Source organism: Mya arenaria, chromosome 15, assembly GCF_026914265.1.
Source record: "Mya arenaria isolate MELC-2E11 chromosome 15, ASM2691426v1".
Taxonomy (NCBI): Eukaryota; Metazoa; Mollusca; class Bivalvia; order Myida; family Myidae; genus Mya; species Mya arenaria.
Genome location: NC_069136.1, coordinates 42,593,986 through 42,621,536, shown reverse-complemented (window position 1 = coordinate 42,621,536; position 27,551 = coordinate 42,593,986). Strand labels below are relative to the sequence as shown.

The 27,551-nt window shown below is 40.3% G+C and overlaps 1 protein-coding gene across 2 annotated transcripts in view; it reads right to left on the bottom strand.

Annotated features, from left to right (window-relative positions):
• Positions 1-23,045, bottom strand: part of LOC128220582 (protein mono-ADP-ribosyltransferase PARP14-like) — a 38,322-nt gene extending 15,277 nt beyond the window's left edge. Inside the window, exons 1-8 of one of the 2 annotated variants that reach the window (XM_052929030.1) lie at positions 22,899-23,045; positions 20,452-20,721; positions 18,384-18,731; positions 17,703-17,957; positions 4,006-4,230; positions 3,645-3,798; positions 1,385-1,655; positions 597-914 (exon numbers count right to left, since the gene is read on the bottom strand). In XM_052929030.1, coding sequence (XP_052784990.1) covers positions 597-914; positions 1,385-1,655; positions 3,645-3,798; positions 4,006-4,230; positions 17,703-17,957; positions 18,384-18,731; positions 20,452-20,721; positions 22,899-23,016 — 1,959 coding nt within the window. In that variant the 5' untranslated portion in view covers positions 23,017-23,045. The remainder of the gene's footprint in view (positions 1-596; positions 915-1,384; positions 1,656-3,644; positions 3,799-4,005; positions 4,231-17,702; positions 17,958-18,383; positions 18,732-20,451; positions 20,722-22,898) is intronic. The other variant, XM_052929031.1, reaches the window with a different exon arrangement.
• Between the last annotated feature and the right edge of the window lie 4,506 nt (positions 23,046-27,551).

Genomic DNA, 27,551 nt, shown 5'->3' with positions numbered 1-27,551 from the left:
ATCATTATGTTCGCCCTTCCGTGTTTAAATATCATCAACTATTAAACAAGATTTGAGCTTATTAAGCTCTGTAAATACGTTAAGTCACTATGTATCAGTAACTGTATTCTAAACAATGCTACATAATTCTGTCCATCCTCTTTTACAACCTGTTTATGAAGCTGTTACACTACTGCCTTTACATATTTATACCTTATAGTAGTTTATTATAATTGAATAACGCTCATGTAACACAAATATTTGTTCAACTTTAAAACTGACCTTGTACATACACATGACATATTTAAGTGAATTGGTATGTGATTAGACGATGTACGTTAGTATAAGTCTTAATAAAATATATGTTCTATTCTGTTCTGTTCTTCACCTGTTATTGACACAAATCAAACATCAACTTAAAGATACCAATTCAAACATGATTTTGTTATTTTCAGCATAACATCTTTCAATTTTATGACGCATTTTTCTTACTTAATGGAGCTTTTATTTGACCTTGTGATGATGAATTTCCATTGCTACAAAACATTTGTTGACATTTCACACGATTTTTTTTTGATGTCCGACCCTATGTAACGTAACATACTAATTAATATTACCCAAATTTCTAGGCCACAGGTATCTGGTATCGGTTTCATTTCTTTTTCTTCTAGTGCTCTTGAATATTGAAGTAGAGACATTTCGTTGTAATTGAGTTGAACGAATTTGTGAAGACAGTCTGTCTTCTGTGAAGCGACAAAATCCTTTTCGAGTACATCCACCTTCGATGTAAGTTTGACGTACAAGTCTTTTGTAAATTCTTTTTTGCCGACAATTTCAACGCTTCGAAACTCAATAATTTTACGAACAACTCGGTACTTCTTTTTAGGGTCGTCAACTGCACTAGCGTCAAGGTACATGTTAAAGGTGTTCCAGACCTAGATGATAAGAAAAAACCGTTCGTCATTTCGAGTCAAAGCATTTCCACGAAATTGCAATGTCAACAATTCTTAAAAGGTGTATTACATGTAAAAAGGAGATCGGAATGAATTATAACACCTACACGTACCGAAATACCGTATGGTTGGGTCATTTTAATAGAACTGTTTTGTCTTTGTCCTTATTTGAGTGCATTGTTATAAAACAGATATATTAGAGTACATGTTTGCATGATAAAATCTTATCACGAACAGTATAAATATATATCAATCAAAAGCCATTTCCATAATGATAAGTTCATATATTCATCTAGTTAAATGCCTTTTGACGCCTATATAATATTGTTACAAAAGCACCTCAAACTCCTGCTTCGGACTAAAGTTGATCTTTTTCAATGAGCAGTGCCTATTGACAGACTACCAAAATAATTTATAACGTTATCCAACAACGAAAAATGAGACATACGAACCTCTTTGGCGACTAAAATTGTCCTTGTCGTCTCAAATTGTTGAAAAAAGTGTTCAATTATTCCTAAACAATTGTTCTGCCAGTTTTTAAGATTTACTTTAAGAGGTTTAAGAGGCTTTTGGGTCGGATCAATTGTACAAATAACTTTCAAGTGTTTGTCACTTTCGTCGTTTTCGTCAGATTGTAATTCACCTGGCCAAACCACCTTTCCATTGAGTGTAGCTAACTCACATTCCAAATCTTTTCGATATTCTCCTGAATTTTGTATGAATCTGAAAAATTTAAAGCGCATTCCAAGGAATGAAACTAAAAACGGCCTAAGTGACATAAAAAATAGTAGTTGATAGAACCTTTTCATTAGAACAGAAACAACATGTACAGGTACGGTCAAAGAAGTCGATGATTTTCTGTAGAGGCATAAAAATAATAAAACGAGCATATTCTGTAATTGATATCCACAATAGAGCTTGCTTGAACTTTTGTTGGTTTCTAATCATTGTTAACAGCATTTTGTTCAAATTTAACAGGAAATAAAAACAAATCCTAAAGAACGTAAAGAGGTCCCTTTAAACAATGACATTGAGAAAACAAGGTTAGCGCCATGGATGGAAAAGATTTATCTGGCATGGTGGAGGAATTTAGGCTCACCCAATTAATTCCATAGCCGAGCCAGATAAAGTCGTTCCATCCACGGTACTATCTATTTAAGGTGTTCTATTAATAATATCTGTCATGTGTTCCCGTTCCGGATAGAAAAATCCGACCCGAGGGCACCTGCGTTGCCAGGTAACGAGGCTTGCCGAGTTACCGGCTACGCAGCGTGCCCGAGGGTCGGATTTTTCTATCCGGAACGGACAACATTGATAGATAATTTTTCTAGCATACCTTAAACATCATTTTTTGTGAAGAAAATACATAAGAAAGCGCGTGTTTGTACATTTCACCAAAAAGCGCGTGCGATGATGTTTACTGACGTCATGACGCGCAGTAATTTTATTCACTGCATACGTCAATAAGTTCCTTCGATATCACGTCTTTTAAGGGTTATTTTGTTTTGTTTTTAAGGAATATTTTTGTAAGGTTAATGTTAATGGGACTCATCTATTTAAATCGCATATCTATGGTTACATTTATTGTTTAATAATAGAAATTGAAAGTATTACGTCACAGCGCGTGACTCATCTGGCATGGGGGGATGCCAGATGGAGTTTTCCAGCACGGCTGAAATCACCGGAAATGCCTATCCGGTGTGCTAGAATTATCCTATCGTATCACTTTTAAATCAAGTAACACGAGAAATACCCTTTAAATGGTTACAAGTACGGGCTTTTTTTAAACGGCTCGTTCTTAAATCAATTCTAATAATGAGTTATTGAATATTGTGGCAACAAAACTATACTATAAAGAGCAGGTCAATGTTATTATTGAAAATACTTCATGTATATACATAATATAAATAGCAGTCCGTTTTCGCTGGTATGTGATCAAACTACTGTAGATAAACAAACTTACCAAATAGAGCAAACACGGCATATGGAACCGATTTGAGTGCAAGTGACAATATAAATTTTTTTACATGATCACACATACAGATAATGCAACAATTCTTATTCCTCTCGACAAATAACTAATAACGTACCAAGTGTACATTTAAGGAATAAATTGCGGGGTTGATGTCATTATCGGGGTATGAACGCAATTGGGCTGGTTAAAGTGAATGAAATTCGAAGGACTCCACGCGTACTTTGAACAACCCAATTGCGTTCATATCCTCGATAATGACCCCGCAATTTATTACTTATATTAACACCAATAGTTTATTATTCAATTTAAGAATTGTTAAAACAAATACTTCATTTCATTTAAGAAAACGTTTCAGTAGTCATTTCTTACACATTCTGTAAATAGCCCGACCCGACTGTAACCGGAAACATTTTATCAAATGAAGTCACAATAACGCGGGAAAACATCAACTACATGTACTTGAATCACCTTTAAACGTAAAATTAAAACACTCATGGCAACACTACATTTAACATATCATAAATTAACACTTTCTAAAATGTTGATTTATATTTTACGGGACTTGCTGAGACAATACAAACAATAACAAGATGGACAATTTTCATGTATATTGTTATGCGGTGTATTTCTATCCGAACATATCCGAAGATGTTGCGTTCACCGGATGATAAACGTAATTGCCGAAAGTCAGTTCATTTAAGGAAGGGAAGTTGAAGTGTTAATATAGAAATATAAACCTGACGATGGATCGGTCCAAATCGTTCAAAATAAGAGGCTCTTGTGTAGGGATCTCATTGAGAGATGTTGTTTGAAGACTTGCGAAGAATGGCTCGACAGTAAGCGCTCTTTCAGATATAGTATGCGGATTTTGCGATAAAACACGTTCAGCATCTGAAACAAAAGGAAATGACCTTCTTTATCTGTTAAGTTAAAACTGCCTAATATTGTGATGTCGTAACAAAAACTTCTAACCACTTTTTAGAAGAATACTTCTAATAAACAATGCTTATACAAAAATGGTTTATGAAGTTAATTCATGCGTATCGAGTCAGTTTGTAAAGATTCATTAACAATAAAATGTCAAAACAAAAAGGTTACCTTCAGTAAATCGAAAGACAACAACAAATGCATTCAGAGGAAGGTAGATATGGACTGTGTCTATCATCCCGCCATTTCTTAAAAAGTAACGAACAATGTCACTTTCAGACAGGTTCGGATTTACTTTTTGAACAAGAATGGTTCTCCATTGATCTACCTCATCAAACCTCAACAATTTTCCTCTGAACGGTCGTTTACTCAATCGTTTCCGGATGGTTTCAATACCTGTAATACAGTTATTTAATACATATGTTACTATATATAGTAACACATTTGTACAGTGATTTCGCGATTATTTGCATGACTCAGCGATTATCAGTTTTGCGGCCCGGGCCGATTTTCGAATATTTATTTGCGGCCCGTAGAACATTCGCACGTGAATTCAATTTTGTTCTTAAAATCAATTTTGGCGACTGTAAAATAATGTATTGACTTAATAAATCAAAATTTATTGATCTGCTTGAAGATATTTATAATTAAAATCCTAAAGGGACGCAAACGCGAACGCATTTTAGGAAAATATGCTAGTGTTTGATAACCATTGTGGACATTTAGGGCGGCGGTTTTTATTCTGCGTTGACATTCGAAAAAAAAAAAACGAAAACAAATGAAGCGGCAAAATTGAATTTACTTGAAAAACAGCAAATGTTCATACATTTTGACATCAATGATACGAGGTATTTGTTTATTTAAGTACAAACAGTCGTTCTACTTAGCATGCTAAGTGTTCGTGTGTATTGATTTGAATTCAATAATTCTGGACATGAACAGACCGATGTCAGTGATTCGTACAGACAAATTCGGATAGACGTGTTGTGGAATTTTCAAAGTGATCAATTGAAATAGATATGGGAACATAAAAAAATGACAACAAAATGTTGTTTGCCTGTTTGGCTCACACTCAAAAACTAAATAATTAAAAGTAAATTTAATTTAAGAGTGAGTTAACTCATCGTAGTCAAGCCAGAAGAAAAGAGGAATGCACAACTGGATTTCAGGTAAACTTAAAAAAGCAAACTTTAAATTTGCGAAATAGGAAAAACAAGCAAATGTATTAAAGAAGTTAATACACGGTGTAGCCGGGCCGTTGAGTGATAATTGGCCCGAGTGACTCTACGTCTCAGGCTATTATGAGTCACTCGGGCCAATTACACTCAACGGCCAGGCTACGCAGTGTATTAACCTCTACAAATTTAAAGCTGAGAATTATTAATGATTTGTATAAAAGTATACCTAATAGCAATAACAATGGAAATAACAGGGCCAAGACCCTGTTAAGGGGCACAACGTTAAGTCATGGCCAAGACTCTGTTTAGAAACACAACGTTAAGTCATGGCAAATACCCTGTTTAGAGGCACAACGTTAAGTCATGGCAAAGACCCTGTTTAGAGGCACAACGTTAAGTTAGGGCAAAGACCCTGTTTAGAGGCACAACGTTAAGTGATGGCCAAGAAACTGTTTATAGGCACAACGTTAATTCATGGCCAAGATACTGTTTAGAGGCACAACGTTAAGTCATTGCCAAAACCCTGTTTAGACGCACAACGTTAAGTCATGGCCAACACACTGTTTAGAGGCACAACATTAAGTCATGAACAAGACCCTGTTTAGAGGCACAACGTTAAGCCATGGGAAAGACCCTGTTTTGAGGCACTGCGTTAATTGATGGACAATACCCTGTTTAGAGGCACAACTTTAATCCATGGCCAAGACCCTGTTTAGAGGCACAATGTAAAGTCAGGGCAAAGACCCTGTTTAGAGGCACAGCGTTAAGTCATGGCCAAGACACTGTTTAGAGGCACAACGTTAATTCATGGCCCAGACCCTGTTTAGAGGCAAAGCGTTAAGTCAGGGCAAAGACCCTGTTTAGAGGCACAGCGTTAAGTCATGGCCAAGACCCTGTTTAGAGGCACAACGTTAAGCCTTGGCAGAGACCCATTTTAAAGGCACAGCGTTAAGTCAGGACAAAGACCCTGTTTAGAGGCACAACGTTAAGTCATGGCCAAAACCCTGTTTAGAGGCAAAACGTTAATTCATGGCCAAGACCCTATTCAGAGGCACAACGTTAAGCAATGGCCAAGACCCTGTTAAGAGGCACAATGTTAAGTCATGGCCAAGACCCTGTTTAGAGGCACAACGTTAAGTCATGGCTAAGATCCTGTTTAAAGGCACAGCGTAAAGTCAGGGCAAAGACCCTGTTTAGAGGCACAACGTTAAGTTATGGCCAAGACACTGTTTAGAGGCACAACGTTAAGCCATGGCTAAGACCCTTTTCAGAGGCAGGGCGTTAAGTCAGGACAAAGACCCTGTTTAGAGGCACAACGTTAAGTCATGACTAAGACCCTGTTTAGAGGCACAACCTTAAGGTATGGCAAAGACACTGTTTAGAGGCACAACGTTAAGCCATGGCCAAGAGTCTTCTTAGAGGCACAGCGTTAAGTCATGACTAAGACCCTGTTTCGAGGCACCACGTTAAGCACTGGCCAAGATCCTGTTTAGAGGCACAACGTTAAGCCATGGCCAAGACCCTGTTTAGAGGCACAAGGTTAAGTCATGACTAAGACCCTGTTTAGAGGCACAACGTTAAATCATGGCCGAGGCACTGTTTAGAGGCACAACGTTAATTCATGGCCAAGATACTGTTTAGAGGAACAACGTTAAGTCATGGCCAAGACCCAGTTTAGAGGCACAACTTTAATTCATGACTAAGATCCAGTTTATAGGCAAAATATTAAGTCAAGACTAAGACCCTGTTTAGAGGCACAACGTTAGGCCATGGCCAAGACCCTATTGAGAGGCACAACGTTAAGTCAGGGCATAGACCCTGTTTAGAGGCACAACGTAAAGTCAGGGCAATGACCCTGTTTAGAGGCACAACGATAAGTTAGGGCAAAGATCCTGTTTAGAGGCACAACGTTAAGTCAATAATAAGACCCTGTTTAGAGGCACAACGTTAAGCCATGGCTAAGACCCTTTTCAGAGGCACAACGTTAAGCCATGATCAAGACCGTTTTTAGAGGCACAACGTAAAGCCATGGCCAAGACCGTTTTTAGAGGCACAACGTTAAGTCATGGAAAAGACCCTGTTTAGAGGCACACCGTTAAGTCATGGACAAGACCCTGTTTAGAGGCACAACGTTAAGTCATGGCCAAGACCCCGTTTAGAGGCACAACGTTAAATCATGGCAAAGACCCTGTTTAGAGGCACAACGTTAAGTCATTGCAAAGAACCTCTTTAGAGGCACAACGTTAAGTCATGGCCAAGACCCTGTTTAGAGGCACAACGTTAAGTCATTGCCAAAACCCTGTTTAGAGGCACAATGTTAAGTCATGGCAAAGACCCTGTTCAGAGGCACAACGTTAAGTCATGGCAAAGACACTCTTAAGAGGCACAACGTTAAGTCATGGCCAAGACCCTGTTTAGAGGCACAACGTTAAGTCATTGCAAAGACCCTCTTTAGAGGCACAACGTTTAGTCATGGCCAAGACCCTGTTTAGAGGCACAACGTTAAGTCATTGCAAAGACCCTGTTTAGAGGCACAACGTTAAGTTATGGCCAAGACCCTCTTTAGAGGCACATTGTTAAGTCATGACAAAGAACCATTTTAGAGGCACAATGTTAAGTCATGGCAAAGACCCTGTTTAGAGGCACAGCGTTAAGTCATGGCCAATACCCTGTTTATAGGCACAACGTTAAGTCGTTAAGTCTTGGAAAAGACTCTGTTTAGAGGCACAGCGTTAAGTCATGGCAAAGACCCTGATTAGAGGCATAACGTTAAGTCATGGCCAAAATCCTGTTTAGAGGCACAGCGTTAAGTCATGGCCAAGACCGTGTTTAGAGGCACAACGTTAAGCCATGGCCAAGACACTGTTTAGAGGCACAACGTTAAGCCATGGCCAAGACCCTGTTTAGAGGCACAACGTTAAGCAATGGCCAAGACCCTGTTTAGTGGCACAACGTTAAGCCATGGCCAAGACCCTGTTTAGAGGCACAACGTTACGCCATGGCTAAGACCCTGTTTAGAGGCACAACATTAAGCAAGGGCGTAGACCATGTTTAGAGGCACAACGTTAATCCATGGCCAAGACACTGTTTAGAGGCACAACGTTAAGCCATGGACAAGACCCTGTTTAGAGGCACAACGTTAAGCCATGGCCAAGACCCTGTTTATAGGCACAACGTTAAGCCATGGCTAAGACCCTCTTTAGAGGCACAACGTTAAGCCATGGCCAAGAGCGTGTTTAGTGGCACAACGTTAATCCATGGCAAAGACTCTGTTTAGAAGAACAACGTTAAGCCATGGCCAAGACCCTGTTTAGTGGCACAACGTTAAGCCATGGTTAAGACCCTGTTTAGAGGCACAACGTTAAGCAAGGGCGTAGACCCTGTTTAGAGGCACAATGTTAAGCCATGGCCAAGACACTGTTTAGAGGAACAACGTTAAGCCATGGCCAAGTCCCTGTTTAGAGGCACAACGTTAAGCCATGGCCAAGACCCTGTTTAAAGACACAACGTTAAGCCAGGGCCAAGACCTTGTTTAGAGGCACAACGTTTAGCCAGGGCCAAGACACTGTTTAGAGGCACAACGTTAAGTCATGGCTAAGACCCTGTTCAGAGGCACAACGTTAAGCCATGGCCAAGACCCTGTTTAGAGGCACAACGTTAAGCAAGGGCGTAGACCCTGTTTAGAGGCACAACGTTAAGCCATGGCCAAGACCCTGTTCAAAGGCACAACGATATACATGACAAAGACCCTCTTTAGAGGCACAACGTTAAGTCATGGCCAAGACCCTCTTTAGAGGCACAACGTTAAGTCATTGCAAAGACCCTCTTTAGAGGCACAACGTTCAGTCATGGCCAAGACCCTGTTTAGAGGCACAACGTAAAGTCATTGCAAACATCCTGTTTAGAGGCACAACGTTAGGCCATGGCCAAGACCCTGTTTAGAGGCACAACGTTAAGCAAGGGCGTAGACCCTGTTAAGAGGCACAACGTTAAGTCATGGCCAAGACCCTCTTTAGAGGCACAACGTTAAGCCATGACCAAGACCCTGTTTAGAGTCACAACGTTAAGCCAGGGCCAAGACCCTGTTTAGAGGCACAACGTTAAGCCAGGGCCAAGACCCTGTTTAGAGGCACAACGTTAAGTCATGCCTAAGACCCTGTTTATAGGAACAACGTTAAGCCATGGCCAAAACCATGTTTAGAAGCACAACGTTAAGCCAGGGCCAAGACCCTGTTTAGAGGCACAACGTTAATTCATGCCTAAGACCCTGTTTATAGGAACAACGTTAAGACATGGCCAAAACCATGTTTAGAAGCACAACGTAAAGCCAGGGCCAAGACTCTGTTTAGAGGCACAACGTTAAGCCATGGCGAAGACACTGTTTAGAGGCACAACGTTAAGCCATGGCCAAGACCCTGTTTAGAGGCACAACGTTAAGCCATGGCCAAGACCCTGTTTAGTGGCACAACGTAAAGCCATGGCCAAGACCCTGTTTAGAGGCACAACGTTACGCCATGGCTAAGACCCTGTTTAGCGGCACAACATTAAGCAAGGGCGTAGACCATGTTTAGAGGCACAACGTTAATCCATGGCCAAGACACTGTTTAGAGGCACAACGTTAAGCCATGGACAAGACCCTGTTTAGAGGCACAACGTTAAGCCATGGCCAAGACCCTGTTTATAGGCACAACGTTAAGCCATGGCTAAGACCCTGTTTAGAGGCACAACGTTAAGCCATGGCCAAGACCCTGTTTAAAGACACAACGTTAAGCCAGGGCCAAGACCCTGTTTATAGGCACAACGTTAAGTCATGGCTAAGACCCTGTTTAGAGGCACAACGTTAAGCCATGGCCAAGACCCTGTTTAGAGGCACAACGGTAAGCAAGGGCGTAGACCCTGTTTAGAGGCACAACGTTAAGCCATGGCCAAGACCCTGTTCAAAGGCACAACGATATACATGGCAAAGACCCTCTTTAGAGGCACAACGTTAAGTCATGGCCAAGACCCTCTTTAGAGGCACAACGTTAAGTCATTGCAAAGACCCTCTTTAGAGGCACAACGTTCAGTCATGGCCAAGACCCTGATTAGAGGCACAACGTTAAGTCATTGCAAACATCCTGTTTAGAGGCACAACGTTAGGCCATGGCCAAGACCCTGTTTAGAGGCACAACGTTAAGCAAGTTCGTAGACCCTGTTAAGAGGCACAACGTTAAGTCATGGCCAAGACCCTCTTTAGAGGCACAACGTTAAGCCATGACCAAGACCCTGTTTAGAGTCACAACGTTAAGCCAGGGCCAAGACCCTGTTTAGAGACACAACGTTAAGCCAGGGCCAAGACCCTGTTTAGAGGCACAACGTTAAGTCATGCCTAAGACCCTGTTTATAGGAACAACGTTAAGCCATGGCCAAAACCATGTTTAGAAGCACAACGTTAAGCCAGGGCCAAGACCCTGTTTAGAGGCACAACGTTAATTCATGCCTAAGACCCTGTTTATAGGAACAACGTTAAGACATGGCCAAAACCATGTTTAGAAGCACAACGTTAAGCCAGGGCCAAGACTCTGTTTAGAGGAACAACGTTAAGCCATGGCAAATACTCTGTTTAGAGGCACAGCGTTACGTCATGGCCAAGACCCTGTTTATAGGCACAACGTTTAGTCGTTAAGTCTTGGAAAAGATCCTGTTTAGAGGCACAGCTTTAAGTCATGGCAAAAACCCTGTTTAGAGGCACAACGTTAAGCCAGGGCCAAGACCCCGTTTAGAGGCGCAACGTTAAGCCAGGGCCGGGACCCTGTTTAGAGGCACAACGTTAAGCCATGGTCAAGACCCTGTTTAAAGACACAACGTTAAGCCAGGGCCAAGACCCTGTTTAGAGGCACAACGTTTAGCCAGGGCCAAGACCCTGTTTAGAGGCACAACGTTAAGCAAGGGCGTAGACTCTGTTAAGACACAACGTTAAGCCATGGCCAAGACCCTGTTTAGAGGCACAACGTTAAGCCATGACCAAGACCCTGTTTAGAGGCACAACGTTAAGCCAGGGCCAAGACCCTTTTTAGAGGCACAGCGTTAAGTCAGGGCAAAGACCCTGTTTAGAGGCACAACGTTAAGTCATGGCTAAGACCCTGTTTAGAGGCACAACGTTAAGCCATGGCCAAGACCCTGTTTGGAGGCACAACGTTAAGCAAGGGCGTAGACCCTGTTAAGAGGCACAACGTTAAGCCATGGCCAAGACCCTGTTTAGAGGCACAACGTTAAGCCATGACCAAGACCCTGTTTATAGGCACAACGTTAAGCCAGGGCCAAGACCCTGTTTAGAGGCACAACGTTAAGCCAGGGCCAATACCCTGTTTAGAGGCACAACGTTAAGTCATGGCTAAGACCCTGTTTATAGGCAGAACGTTAAGCCATGGCCAAAACCATGTTAAGAAGCACAACGTTCAGCCAGAGCCAAGACTCTGTTTAGAGGCACAACGTTAAGTCATGGCAAATACTCTGTTTAGAGGCACAGCATTACGTCATGGCCAAGACCCTGTTTATAGGCACAACGTTTAGTCGTTAAGTCTTAGAAAAGACCCTGTTTAGAGGCACAGCGTTAAGTCATGGCAAAAACCCTGTTTACAGGCACAACGTTAAGCCAGGGCCAAGACCCCGTTTAGAGGCACAACGTTTAGCCAGGGCAAGGACCCTGTTTAGAGGCGCAACGTTAAGCCATGGCCAAGACCCTGTTTAAAGACACAACGTTAAGCCAGGGCCAAGACCCTGTTTAGAGGCACAACGTTAAGCCATGGCCAAGACCCTGTTCAAAGGCACAACGATATACATGGCAAAGACCCTCTTTAGAGGCACAACGTTAAGTCATGGCCAAGACCCTCTTTAGAGGCACAACGTTAAGTCATTGCAAAGACCCTCTTTAGAGGCACAACGTTCAGTCATGGCCAAGACCCTGATTAGAGGCACAACGTTAAGTCATTGCAAACATCCTGTTTAGAGGCACAACGTTAGGCCATGGCCAAGACCCTGTTTAGAGGCACAACGTTAAGCAAGGGCGTAGACCCTGTTAAGAGGCACAACGTTAAGTCATGGCCAAGACCCTCTTTAGAGGCACAACGTTAAGCCATGACCAAGACCCTGTTTAGAGTCACAACGTTAAGCCAGGGCCAAGACCCTGTTTAGAGACACAACGTTAAGCCAGGGCCAAGACCCTGTTTAGAGGCACAACGTTAAGTCATGCCTAAGACCCTGTTTATAGGAACAACGTTAAGCCATGGCCAAAACCATGTTTAGAAGCACAACGTTAAGCCAGGGCCAAGACCCTGTTTAGAGGCACAACGTTAATTCATGCCTAAGACCCTGTTTATAGGAACAACGTTAAGACATGGCCAAAACCATGTTTAGAAGCACAACGTTAAGCCAGGGCCAAGACTCTGTTTAGAGGAACAACGTTAAGCCATGGCAAATACTCTGTTTAGAGGCACAGCGTTACGTCATGGCCAAGACCCTGTTTATAGGCACAACGTTTAGTCGTTAAGTCTTGGAAAAGATCCTGTTTAGAGGCACAGCTTTAAGTCATGGCAAAAACCCTGTTTAGAGGCACAACGTTAAGCCAGGGCCAAGACCCCGTTTAGAGGCGCAACGTTAAGCCAGGGCCGGGACCCTGTTTAGAGGCACAACGTTAAGCCATGGTCAAGACCCTGTTTAAAGACACAACGTTAAGCCAGGGCCAAGACCCTGTTTAGAGGCACAACGTTTAGCCAGGGCCAAGACCCTGTTTAGAGGCACAACGTTAAGCAAGGGCGTAGACTCTGTTAAGACACAACGTTAAGCCATGGCCAAGACCCTGTTTAGAGGCACAACGTTAAGCCATGACCAAGACCCTGTTTAGAGGCACAACGTTAAGCCAGGGCCAAGACCCTTTTTAGAGGCACAGCGTTAAGTCAGGGCAAAGACCCTGTTTAGAGGCACAACGTTAAGTCATGGCTAAGACCCTGTTTAGAGGCACAACGTTAAGCCATGGCCAAGACCCTGTTTAGAGGCACAACGTTAAGCAAGGGCGTAGACCCTGTTAAGAGGCACAACGTTAAGCCATGGCCAAGACCCTGTTTAGAGGCACAACGTTAAGCCATGACCAAGACCCTGTTTATAGGCACAACGTTAAGCCAGGGCCAAGACCCTGTTTAGAGGCACAACGTTAAGCCAGGGCCAATACCCTGTTTAGAGGCACAACGTTAAGTCATGGCTAAGACCCTGTTTATAGGCAGAACGTTAAGCCATGGCCAAAACCATGTTAAGAAGCACAACGTTCAGCCAGAGCCAAGACTCTGTTTAGAGGCACAACGTTAAGTCATGGCAAATACTCTGTTTAGAGGCACAGCATTACGTCATGGCCAAGACCCTGTTTATAGGCACAACGTTTAGTCGTTAAGTCTTAGAAAAGACCCTGTTTAGAGGCACAGCGTTAAGTCATGGCAAAAACCCTGTTTACAGGCACAACGTTAAGCCAGGGCCAAGACCCCGTTTAGAGGCACAACGTTTAGCCAGGGCAAGGACCCTGTTTAGAGGCGCAACGTTAAGCCATGGCCAAGACCCTGTTTAAAGACACAACGTTAAGCCAGGGCCAAGACCCTGTTTAGAGGCACAACGTTTAGCCAGGGCCAAGACCCTGTTTAGAGGCACAACGTTAAGTCATGGCTAAGACCCTGTTTAGAGGCACAACGTTAAGCCATGGGCAAGACCCTGTTTAGAGGCACAACGTTAAGCAAGGGCCAAGACCCTGTTTAGAGGCACAACGTTCAGTCATGGTTCAGACCCTGTTTATAGGCACAACGTTAAGCCATGGCCAAAACCATGTTTAGAAGCACAACGTTAAGCCATGGCCAAAACCATGTTTAGAAGCACAACGTTAAGCAAGGGCCAAGACTCTGTTTAGAGACACAACGTTAAGTCATGGCAAATACTCTGTTTAGAGGCACAGCGTTACGTCATGGCCAAGACCCTGTTTATAGGCACAACGTTTAGTCGTTAAGTCTTGGAAAAGACCCTGTTTAGAAGCACAACGTTAAGTCATGGCCAAAACCCTGTTTAGAGGCACAACGTTAAGCCAGGGCCAAGACCCTGTTTAGAGGCACAACGTTTAGCCAGGGCCATGACCCTGTTTAGAGGCACAACGTTAAGTCATGGCTAAGACCCTGTTTAGAGGCACAACGTTAAGCCATGGCCTAGACCCTGTTTATAGGCACAACGTTAAGTCATGGCTAAGACCCTGTTTAGAGGCACAACGTTAAGCCATGGCCAAGACCGTGTTTAGAGGCACATCGTTAAGCCATAGACAAGACCCTGTTTAGAGGCACAACGTTAAGCCATGGCCAAGACCCTGTTTAGAGGCAAAATGTTAAGCCATGGCCAAGACCCTGTTTAGAGGCAAAACGTTAAGCCATGGCGAAGACCCTGTTTAGAGGCACAACGTTAAACCATGGCCAAGGCCCTGTTTAGAGGCACAACTTTAAGCCATGGCCAAGACCCTGTTAAGAGGCACAACGTTAAGCAAAAGCGTAGACCATGTTTAGAGGCAAAATGTTAAGCCATGGCCAAGACCCTGTTTAGAGGCAAAACGTTAAGCCATGGCGAAGACCCTGTTTAGAGGCACAACGTTAAACCATGGCCAAGGCCCTGTTTAGAGGCACAACTTTAAGCCATGGCCAAGACCCTGTTAAGAGGCACAACGTTAAGCAAAAGCGTAGACCATGTTTAGAGGCATAACGTTAAGCCATGGCCAAGACACTGTTTAAAGGCACAACGAATAGCCAGGGCAAAGACCCTGTTCAGAGGCACAACGTTTAGCCAGGGCCAAGACCTTGTTTAGAGGCACAACGTTAAGTCATGGCTAAGACCCTGTTTAGAGGCACAACGTTAAGCCATGGCCAACACCCTGTTTAGAGGCACATCGTTAAGCAAGGGCGTAGACCCTGTTTAGAGGCACAACGTTAAGCCAGGGCCAAGACCCTGTTTAGAGGCACAACGTTAAGCCATGGCCAAGAGCCTGTTTAGAGGCACAACGTTAAGCCATGGCCAAGACCCTGTTTAGAGGCACAACGTTAAGCCAGGGCCAAGACCCTGTCTAGAGGCACAACGTTAAGTCATGGCTAAGACCCTGTTTAGAGGCACAACGTTAAGCCATGGCCAAAACCCTGTTTAGAGGCACAACGTTAAGCCAGGGCCAAGACTCTGTTTAGAGGCACAGCGTTAAGCAAGGGCCATGACCCTGTTTAGAGGCACAACGTTAAGCCAGGGCCAAGACCCTGTTTAGAGGCACAACGTTAAGTCATGGCTAAGACCCTGTTTATAGGCACAACGTTAAGCCAATGCCAAGACCCTGTTTATAGGCACAACGGTAAGTCATGGCTAAGACCCAGTTTAGAGGCACAACGTTAAGCCATGGCTAAGACTCTGTTTAGAGGCACAACGTTAAGCCATGGCCAAGACCCTGTTTATAGGCACAACGCTAAGCATGGGCGGAGACCCTGTTTATAGGCACAACGCTAAGCAAGGGCGTAGACCCTGTTTATAGGCACAACGCTAAGCAAGGGTGTAGACCCTGTTTAGAGGCACAAAACTAAGCAAGGGCGTAGACCCTGTTTATAGGCACAACGCTTAGCAATTGCGTAGACCCTGTTTATAGGCATAACGCTAAGCAAGGGCCTAGACCCTGTTTAGAGGCACAACGTTAAGCCATGGCCAAGACCTTGTTTAGAGGTACAACGTTAAGCCAGAGCCAAGACCCTGTTTAGAGGCACAACGTTAAGCCATGGTCAAGACCCTGTTTAGAGGCACAACGTTAAGCCAGGGCCAAGACCCCGTTTAGAGGTAAAACGTTAAGTCATGGCTAAGACCCTGCTTAGAGGCACAATGTATAGCCAGGGCCAAGACCCCGTTTAGAGGCACAACGTTAAGTCATGGCTAAGACCCTGTTTAGAGGCACAACTTTAAGCCATGGCCACGACCCTGTTTAGAGGCACAATGTTAAGCCTTGGCCAAGACCCTGTTTAGAGGCAGAACGTTAAGCCTTGGCCAAGACCCTGTTTATAGGCACAACGCTAAGCAAGGGCGTAGACACTGTTTATGGGCACAGCGCTAAGCCATGGCCAAGACCCTGTTTAGAGGCACAACGTTAAGCCATGACCAAGACCCTGTTTAGAGGCACAACGTTAAGCCAGGGCCAAGACCCTGTTTAGAGGCACAATGTTAAGCCCCGGCCAAGACCCTCTTTAGAGGCACAACGTTAAGCCATGGCCAAGACCCTGTTTAGAGGCACAACGTTTAACCATGGCCAAGAGTCTGTTTAAAGGCACAACGTTAAGCCATGGCCAAGACCCTGTTTAGAGGCACAACGTTAAGCCATGGCCAAGACCCTGTTTAGAGGCACAACGTTAAGCCATGACCAAGACCCTGTTTAGAGACACAACGTTAAGCCATGGCCAAGACCATGTTTATAGGCACAACGTTAAGCCATGGCCAAGACCCTGTTTATAGGCACAACATTGAGCCATGGCCAAGACCCTGTTTATAGGCACAACGTTAAGCCATGGCCAAGACCCTGTTTAGAGGCACAACGTTAAACCATGGCTAAGACCCTGTTTAGAGGTACAACGTTAAGCCATGGCCAAGACCGTGTTTAGAGGCACATCGTTAAGCCATGGCTAAGACCCTGTTTAGAGGCAAAATGTTAAGCCATGGCCAAGACCCTGTTTAGAGGCATAACGTTAAGCCATGGCCAAGACCCTGTTTAGAGGCACAACGTTAAACCATGGCCAAGACCCTGTTTAGAGGCACAACGGTAAGCCATGGCCAAGACTCTGTTTAGAGGCACATCGTTAAGCCATGGCCAAAACCCTGTTTAGAGGCACAACGTTAAGCCATGGCCAAGACCCTGTTTAGAGGCAAAATGTTAAGTCATGGCCAAGACCCTGTTTAGAGGCACAACGTTAAGCCATGGCCAAGACCCTTTTTAGAGGCACAATGTTAAACCGTGGCCAAGGCCCTGTTTAGAGGCACAATGTTAAGCCATGGCCAATATCCTGTTTATATGCACAATGCTAAGCAAGGGCGTAGACCCTGTTTATAGGCACAACCCTAAGTAAGGGCGTAGAACCCTGTTTATAGGCACAACGCTAAGCAAGGGCGTAGATCCTGTTTAGAGGCACAACGCTAAGCAAGGGCGTAGACCCTGTTTAGAGGCACAACGTTAAGCAATGGCAAAGACCCTGTTTAGAGGCACAAGTTTACGCCATGGCAAAGACCCTGTTAAGAGGCATAATGTTAAGCCATGGCCAAGACCCTGTTTATAGGCACAACGTTAAGCCATGGCCAAGACCCTGTATATAGGCACAACGCTAAGCAATGGCCAAGACCCTGTTTATAGGCATAACGCCAAGCAAGGGCCTTGACCCTGTTTATAGGCACAACGCCAAGCAAGGGCCTAGACCCTGTTTATAGGCACAACGCTAAGCAAGGGCCTTGACCCTGTTTATAGGCACAACGCTAAGCAAGGGCCTAGACCCTGTTTATAGGCACAACGCTAAGCAAGGGCTTAGACCTTGATTAGAGGTAGAACGTTAAACTATGCTAAATGGTTCTAATCATTGTACTAGAAAATCGTAGATGAAATATTGATCTTCTCAGAGTTTTAGATAGTACCTGGTCTTGGTTTATCAAAATGAATAACTGCGGCTCCTTCTTTTGTTCCGAATTGTATGCTCTGAATTGTATGTTTGGCAATGTCGCAGTGTTCATGCAGATAATCAGCAAAGTCCGCTTGTGCAGTGCTTTTATCGATACCATTGACCAGAATACACTTCTGGTCTTTTTCTGGACACGGCTCTATTGTCATTTCTTTACCAACGCTCAATCGGAGTGGCCCTGATCGTGCTTTTAAAATCACCGACTGTGCATCTGGGTAAATAAAAAAGTGAATTCATATTCTACTTGGCCCACATTAACTAACGTCCTGAGTTTCACTTTGAAACTCAATTCTCAAATTTGCAAATATCAATTTCCTTGTAAAATTTCTGTTGAAAAGCCATGACAGTAAATTTTGTTTCTTATATTTAGATTAACAAAATGCACATTAATTTGCACCCTTTATTATTGTATTAAAGATTACAGTTTGTCATCCGAATTTCAAAGCGTTAGTTAATAATAAATATGAACCCAGTACAAAAAAAATCGTCTTAATATTTAAAACACAGCTTAAAACGTTTTAGAGCGTGCATCTGTTTTGATAAACATATTGATTCATTAAAAGGTCATCGATGATTTAAATACATTGTGTAGAGTGTTGTTGTTGTTTTTTAATCAGAATGAATCATAAAATATTACCTTCGAATGTTTGAAATTCAATGGTGATAGCGTTTGTTATGTCACATCTTTCAATGAATGATATAGCACCCACTCCAAATCGACTTGTGTCTTCAAAAAATGATCTGACGCTATTAAGATCAACACCTTCGTCTAACCCTTTTACAACTACACGACTTGATGTAATGATGGGTGTTTCTTCTCCAAAAAATCTACCACTGCGCCTTGAAGATAGATGGGGCGACAAGGACATTTTCCGACCTCTGCGAAGAGTTTCATCAATAACCTGTATGGGACCTGGTCTTGAAGAGCTGCGATGCATACGTTTTTGCGGTGTTCGTGGTGGGGGTAAGGGTGGATGCAAGGTTTCTGAAATAACACGGTGGCTTAAGCCCAGTTGCCAATACATAACCAAATGTTTTTGAACAATGAGAGGGCCCAATGAAACAGAACGAGAGGGACACATACAAATAACACAAACATATCACATATGCACCAAATATCTTTACCAAGTTATGTTCGGGCTACCGCTTTGAAGGGTTAGCAAACAAAAAAGCACATAAAACATTCTAACATTCATACTTTGACCAGCCCAACTGCGTTCATATCCCCGATAATGACATCAACCCCGCAATTCATTCCTTATATTTACACCAATCGTTCATTATTTTATTCAAGACACGTTAAAAAAATACTTCATTTCATTTCGGATTACCTTTCAGTAATCCTTTCTTACCTATTCTGTAAATAGGATGACCCGACTGTTACCGGAAACATTTTTTTTCAAATGACGTCACAATAACGCGGGAAAAAGATCAACCACTTGAAATCACTTTTAAACGTAAAATTGAAACACTTTTGGCAACAAAACGTTTCAAATATAATAACTTAGTACTTTCTAAAATGTTGATTTATATTTTACGGGACCTGCTGACACAATACAATCAATAACAAGATAAATGGTTTTCATGTATATTGTTCGATGAATTGCGATCCGAACATATCCGAAGATGTTGCGTTCATCGATTGATGAACGCAATTGCCGAAAGGCAGTTCATTTAAGGAATGGAAATTGAGGTCTAAATATAAGCTTAGTTGGAGACAGCATCACTATCAGGACAAAATATTTAAAAGTAAAACAAACCTGTTCACTAATTACCTAAATCACGTTCTCAACAAAAATAAATCAGCCGGAGCAAAAGAGACTCTTCAAAAATACGATACTCATACACAAACAGTTAATTTGAAGACTTCTCCACAACTTCAGAACTAGCTCTTTTATATTTTTTTGAGCCAGGGCCAGTATTACTGACAATTTTTATATTAAGTCTAAGATTTGAGAAGTCACACCTTTAAAACACAAAATTCTAAACAAAACAATTATTCTTTCGAGAGCCTGTCACTCTGCACATTTGGTTCAATTTTCCCACAATTTGATCACATTTTCAGAGAGATAAACCATATCATCAAATCAAAATCATATTAATTATATCTGTCATGTGTTACCGTTCCAGATAGAAAAATCCGACTTGAGGGCACCTGCGTTGCCAGGTAACGAGGCTTGCCTCGTTACCGGCCACGCAGCGTGCCCGAGGGTTGGATTTTTCTATCGGAAACGGAAAAAACATGATTGAGATTTTTTCTAGCACACCTTAAATTACATTTTTGTGTGGAGAAAATACATAAAAAAGCGCCTTTTTGTATTTTCACCAAAAAGCGCGTGCGATGATGTTTACCGACGTCATGACGCGCAGTAATTTTTATTCACTGCATACGTCTAGAAGTTTCTTCAGTATCACGTCTTTTAAGGGTTTTTTGTTTTGTTTTGAAGGTATATTTTTGTAAAGTTAATGTTTATGGAACTCATCTATTGAAATCTCATAATTATGGTCACATAGAGTGTAAAATAAAAGAAATGAAAAGTATTACGTCACAGCGCGTGACTCATTTGGCATGGGGGGGATGCCAGATGGAGTTTTCCATCAAGGCTGGATTCACCGGAAATGCCTACCCGGTGTGCTAGAATTTTTTTATCCAATCCAACGTTGTTCCCATTATTTATAATGGAATAGAAACTCTAGAAACTCACTTGTTATGGGAGTCGTTCCTCTATCCTGCGTTTGATCGGTGTGTGCATTTAACTCTGATACTTTCACAAAGCCACCATCAGTAAAATCGGAATTTGAGGCACAGCTTTTCTTAACATTGGAAGTGTGTGACTCTCTTTCACAACGTCGTGTACTTGTCTTTGATGAATCTGTGTGCAACGTGACTGGTCGCTCGACATCTGTGTTAATGTTAGCTAGTTGTTCGTCAGTTAACATGAATACTTCATTTAGGCTGCTGTATTCATTTTGCTCTGGTTAAATTAAGATGTTTATTTTTTTTATAAAAAAGCAATATAAAGTTACAGAAATGATAATGTCTTGACAATAGCGAAACTATACACAAACATTTAAGTGACACAATAATCAAATAATCAAATGCTTAAGGTTACTTAACGCTTAAGAATGGCCGTCTTCCGCAATACAGAGAAATTGGAAAGTCCAATTGAAAAGTTTGACATGAGTTGCGCCGTTTACGTTTTTGTTAGTTACGGTCAGTTGTCAGAAATTAAAAATATTAGACGACCGTCCCCGCGACTTAAATTTTAACAATGAATGTGAGCGCCAAATACAGGTAATCAAGCGTAGACTTACCGAAAAGGAATGAAGGCATTAGAGGTACAAGAGTTAACTCCCTTATAATTAAGATTTTTGAAGCAAAAATTGCAAATTATCGATTGCGCTGAGAAACAGCAACTGTAAAAGATGGCGTATCCACGAGTGTAATATTTACATTTGGTGTTCACGAGGTCCAGTGTAACATGGCGATATATTTCTCTTCGTGATAACCAAACGTTAATATCGTACTCGTGGTCACTCCACTCGTGAAATAAACCCTTTGGGGTTCACCTGATGACGTGTATAACAAGCATACACTATAACTAACAATGTTTATGTTTATTATATACATAAAAAGTATATATGACAGATAGTTGTATTTGTTGAGAAAAGCGCGCCAAAAATTGTATGCAAACGTTACGTCATTTCGGAAATAACGTCATTGGAATTGTAACCCAGCCCTTTGATTGCAGACATTAATTTCGAAGTAAGAGCGGGCTAAATTATAAAAAAAATGAAGAGAAATAACAAATTGTTATTCAACTGATTGAAATAAGGAAATTTTTATTTACATTCCAATGTTAAAGATGCACTCTAACTCCAAAATAAGATTTACCACAATTAATAACATTGGTTTAATATTCCAAAAATGATGAATACATGACGAAAACAATGGTTCTTATGTAGGATACCGAGATGAATTTGAAAGAAATGAGCATAAAACACGGTATTTCTACCTTATATTAAGACGATAGCAGATCACAGTAAATCTATTAGCATTCACCAATCATTTAATATTTTTGCGTATTCTGTTATTAAATACACGGTTACAATCTTGTTATCAGTAATTAATAGTATCCATAAATGCATTATTTAGTAAGTAGTTAAAGGTGTATCAGTCAAAATTTATGTTTGTTATACATGTATATGTATTGATTTTGAATAAGAGTGTCACTTTAAATCTATATAAACCAACGGAAAACATATAATAAATATGTATTAATGTCATAAAGTTAAATGTCTGTGAAGTAAATGGCAAAATATATTATGCGGATGTCCATATAAACTTTTAAACTTTGAATTGAAATTAACTATTCTTTTTGGAATCATTGGAAATATTTTACAATTTTAAGGTTTTTAGCCACTAAGCAATTAGGAGTAAGGCACCTTTTTATACAATGACTTTGTAACGTTAAACAATTTCCTTCAATTAAATTAATTAAAAATAATGGTTTATTGCCTACGTAGACGGAGATGGAAAGGAATGACAAATACAAGTGAAGAGTGAAGTTATGCCAAAAGCACATACATGGTGCCTTAGCAACATTATATACCAAATATAAATTACTTATTGGTAACATATAGGAACACAGGATAATCATACCTGTACAAACAAACCATTTGCAAGAAATATGTTCACAAGCAAGTATGAAAATAAAGACAATAAAATGCAACGGAAAAGGGGCGAACAAGATTATTAAACCCCTCCTTTTTTCGAGCACGAGGTTATGGTGTATAGCCAGGTATATTTAAATTTGTTGGTAATAATATGAAATCTCGTTTTGCATGAGTAAACGAGATTCGGTGAAAGATTGAAGGGCATACATTTTTACGCAAGTATAAATCTAGACAGTTATACGTACAGACGAGAACTTATTGTAATATTAAGGTTTGTTACAATCATTTTTAGACATCGCCAGTAAAACACATAAATATAAGTACATATGCTTTTAAAACCAATCGTAAAGTGCTGTTGGAAAGATTCTTTATATTATAAAAGATACAATATTTTAAACCATTCCCACTTATTCATTCTAACTCTATTCTAACAGATCTGTTAGCTAGTTTAAGTAAAATTAAATTTCTGTCTCACCTTCCATTTCTTCCATCTGAACGACCACCTCAGGGGGAACATCATATTTTCCAACCGCTGCCTGCTCCCTTAAACGATGTGTATGATCCATATCCATGAAATCGCCATCGTCGGCCATCCCGTATGTTTGTTTCTTCACGTACCAGTCCTTTTGAAATTGATTGCCCGCACAACTGAATATAAACGCTAAACATTCAAAATTAATAAAAAGGGAAATAAAATATTCTGATCAACAATAGACCCTCTTCAGTTAGATACTTATACACGGTTATGTTTCATGCTGCTTGTTGACATCCGCATCGTAGTTCATATTGAGCAGTTGGATTAATTCCAAGTCCATCGGCGTTCATACTGTATTAACGTCCGCAATATACGAATGTTCTAGGGGTGTCCGCCTGAGTGCACCAATCAAATGAGCAATGACGTCATGCACAATGAACGTCAGTATTTCGCTACCGAAAATAATCGGGCAGTGTAATTAAGGAATGAATTGCGGGGTTGATGTCATAATCAGGGTATGAACGCAATTGGGCTGGTCTGGTCAAAGTGTGTGGAGTCCCGATAATGACATCAACCCTGAAATTCATTACTTATTTTTACACCAATAGTTCCTTATTTTATTCAAGAATTGTTAAAAAAATACTTAATTTCATTTAAGAAAACCATTCATTAATCCTTTCATACCCATTCTGTAAATAGAACGACCCGACTGTATCCGGAAACATTTTTTTCAAATGACGTCACGATAACGCGGGAAAAGATCAACCACTTGAAATCACTTTTAAACGTAAAATTTAAACACTTATAGCAGCAAAACATTTAAATTATGATAAATTGACACTTTCTAAAATGTTGATTTATAATTTACGGGACCTGCTGACACAATACAAACAATAACAAGATCAATAGTTTTCATGTATATTGTTATGCGATGAATCGCGATCCAAACATATCCGATGATGTTGCGTTCATCGATTGATAAACGCAATTGCCGAAAGGTAGTTCATTTAAGGAATGGAAGTTGAGGTGTATATATGTATACGTGACGTCGTCAGTGAAAATGAGTCACGTACAAGAACAAGTGACGTTTACATCGTCGCGAGGATTCTCAACCTATAACGGGCAATCACATCTTTTTCTTTTCCTTATCTTAGAAAAGGATCTTGAATTTATTTATGTAATGGATTGCGTGATTGATGTCCTTATCAGGGTGTGAACGCAGTTGGGCTGGTTAAAATATGTGGTGTCCGAAGGACTATATATACACCAAAAGTTCATTATTTCTTTCCAGAATTGTTAAGAAAATACTTAATTTTCATTTAAGAAAACATTACAGTAATGATTTCTCACTCATCCGGTTAAAAGGACGACCCGACCGTAACCGTTTGTTTATTAAGTTTTTTCGTGACACAAACATTAACAAGATTAACAATTTTCAATTTATGTTAAAAAGCGAACATTTGCGGTTGGAAATTGGAAAATATTCTCAATTGCTTAAATTGTTCATTTCAGAAATGGAAGTTGAGGTGTAAATTTTTAAACGTGAATACCACAAACAACACTTACTTTCACAAATGAGGTCACATAAAGATTTAAATGGGAATTAAGAGACACCACTCTGTATATATCGAGGTGTTGATGCGAAAATATTCTAAGTGACATTAAATTAATAAGAAGATAGAACCATTTCGCTATTACCCAGCAATATGCTTCACTTAAAATGTGTGCAAAGAACGTCATGTTGTAGTCACTTCGCTATATCAGTGTGTGTATACCACGTGATAAATTACGTCATAAATGCTACGTCGGAAGGCAACATTTTGCTTAAAATAAGGACTTAAATCAAAGATAACTTTTCATTTACAACACCATTTTAAATATAAAAAATGGCAGTCTATGCCGCTTATAGAACCCCGCATTTATTTTATTACCGATTTTGATAAGGTCATTAGTTTCATCAAACACTTCGACAAACCTGTGTTCAAAACAAATGTTTTTACAGTGCTCCGTCAGACGGCCGTATTGTGAAAGGGTGTGTCGAAGTGTTTTAGAAAACTAAAGCCTCAATCAAATTCTGGTCAAAGACCAGAGGCAGGGCTCCTTAAGCGGCGTAGACTGCGCTATGTTTCATTCAAAATGTTGAAGAAATAGTGAAGATATCTTTGTTAAAAGTATTTTTTCAACTCAAATAATGCCTTCCGACGTAGCATTTAGGACGCAATTTATCACGTGGTATACACACACTGTATATGCAAATACAAAAAGTGTTCTCATCGCAAGAAAGTGGTTACTCTATATCAAAAATAGAAGAAGTTACGACTGTCTTGCGCTTAGCAGTTTCTCTCCTCTATAGTACATATCGAGGGGTGAAAGCGAAAAGGTTCTATCTTCTTCTTTATTTAATGTCACTTATTACTTTTTTGCATTCACCCCTCGATGTGGTATAACCATATCCTTTAGTATACCACCAACACTTAACACTGATAGAGATATTTATATATACGGAAGTTTTAATGCTTAGTCATACCACTAAAGCCATATCATAGTTTGTTTTGATTCGTTCATTATTTATCGTGTTATAAGAACGATATTAATACACAATAATACAGTATAAAAATCACTACAAATGGATCCACTTTCATATCCAACGACATTTGCTTGATATGTTTAATTATACTTTATACAAAACAAGTCCGTTACAAACATTAAGGAAAATGTCCTAAAATAAATGTGAAAATGTCCGAAAATACATGTGAAATTGTCCGACGATACATGTGAAAATGCTCGAAAATACATTGGAAAATGTCCGAAAATCCACATGAAATTGCCCGAAAATACATGTGAAAATGTCCGAATATACACGTGAAAATGCCCGAAAATACATGTGAAAATGTCCGAAAATACATGTACATATGAACATAATACGATAGAGTGTATAACGGGTCTAAATTGTGTATTGTCAAATCTTAAGGATACATCAAACCTATAATATCAAGATTATTTGAACTAGTTTGGGCTTTTACTTTACCATACCATTGTTGAAAAATGGTCCTTCTTAAAGTCACTTAGAGCTACTAAGAGCCACTTAGATATACCGGAACTAAAAATTGATATCATGTACTTAAAATCACTTTCATTGGTTGAAATAAATGTTTATGACAATAGTCGATATTCAGAAAGGAGGTGTGTTCTCGAGTTGCTCCACATACATGTATATGCGTTTTAAAGTAAAAAAAAACAGTTCAAAGAACTCTTAGTTGACAGGTTTTCATATTAGGTGGTTCAAAGAAATGGGTCCAGATAAAGACATGATATAGATGGAAAAAAGTGAATTAAATTTAAAGATGCACTCTTACTCCAAGATAAGATTTACCACAATTAATTACATTGTTTTATTATTCCAAAAAGGATGAATAAATGTCAGAAACAATAGTTCTTATGAAGGAAACCGAGTTTATTTGGAAATAAATGAGCATAAAACACGGTATTTCTACCTTATGGGACTATAGCAGACCACAATAAAACTTTTAGCATTCACCAATCATTTAATATGTTTGCGCTTTCTGGTATTAAATACACGGTTACGGTCTTGTTATCAGAAATTAATATTTTCCATAAATGCATTATTTAGTAAGAAGTTAAAGGTTTATCAGTCAAAATTATGTTTGTTATACATGTATATGTTTTGATTTTGAATAAGAGTGTCACTTTAAAGGATGAATTGCATTAAAAGGATCTTAGATGGTATTCAATAAGCAACTTCAATGAATCTTATGGTTATACATCATTTACTCCATTTCCTTTATTTGTCAGTTATACAAGTAATCCGATTAGCTACATCTTAGATCCAATTAAAACCAATATATAATACCAGCCCTGTTATAATCGGGGTCGAAAATGTCCCGCATAGCCGCAAATCAATTTATTATAGTTCTTAAACGTGTATATAATAGGTGCATTTCAAACTCATAACTTTAAGCGTTAAAGTTAATATGATTTTATTAGGTAATGTTAGTTTGAATGCGTACACAAGCGTGCGAGTGTCGTCACAAATGTGCCGCACTTCTTACAGCTAAATTTCGGACGCGAACAAAATCAAATCCTAGTGCATAAAATATCGCCTCAAAATAGTATGGGGTTGTTGAAACATTAAGTTTATTGATTGAAAACCATATCAGCTATTGGCAATTTCAGCAAAAACATGCATTTGACCAAACACAAACATATTCATACATCTCAAAATATATATTAAAACACGGATTTAAGCTGACAAGTATAAGTTGTTGCTTCACCAAACACATGTATACCAAAACAATAAAAAAATATATCAAAGCACGAAGCAACGGCAGCAAGAGTACCAGAACGTTTTGTCATAGTATTAAATACAAACTCTGAAAGATACCTTATAATCCGATTGTTAGAACTAAACATAATGGATACAATTTTGTGCATTGTATTAAAAGATCGATTTAGGTTAATTATCTTACAGCAGCGGTGTTAATACTGATCGGATTTTGATGAAATCTCGTGTATTAAATCAGTACATGTAATTCTGCGTTATACTCACTGCATTTTTATTTATCTTACATTTTGCGAACGCCAAAGTAATAGTCTATGTATTTTTGAAAGGTCCTCGTACTTATAGAAAGGTCA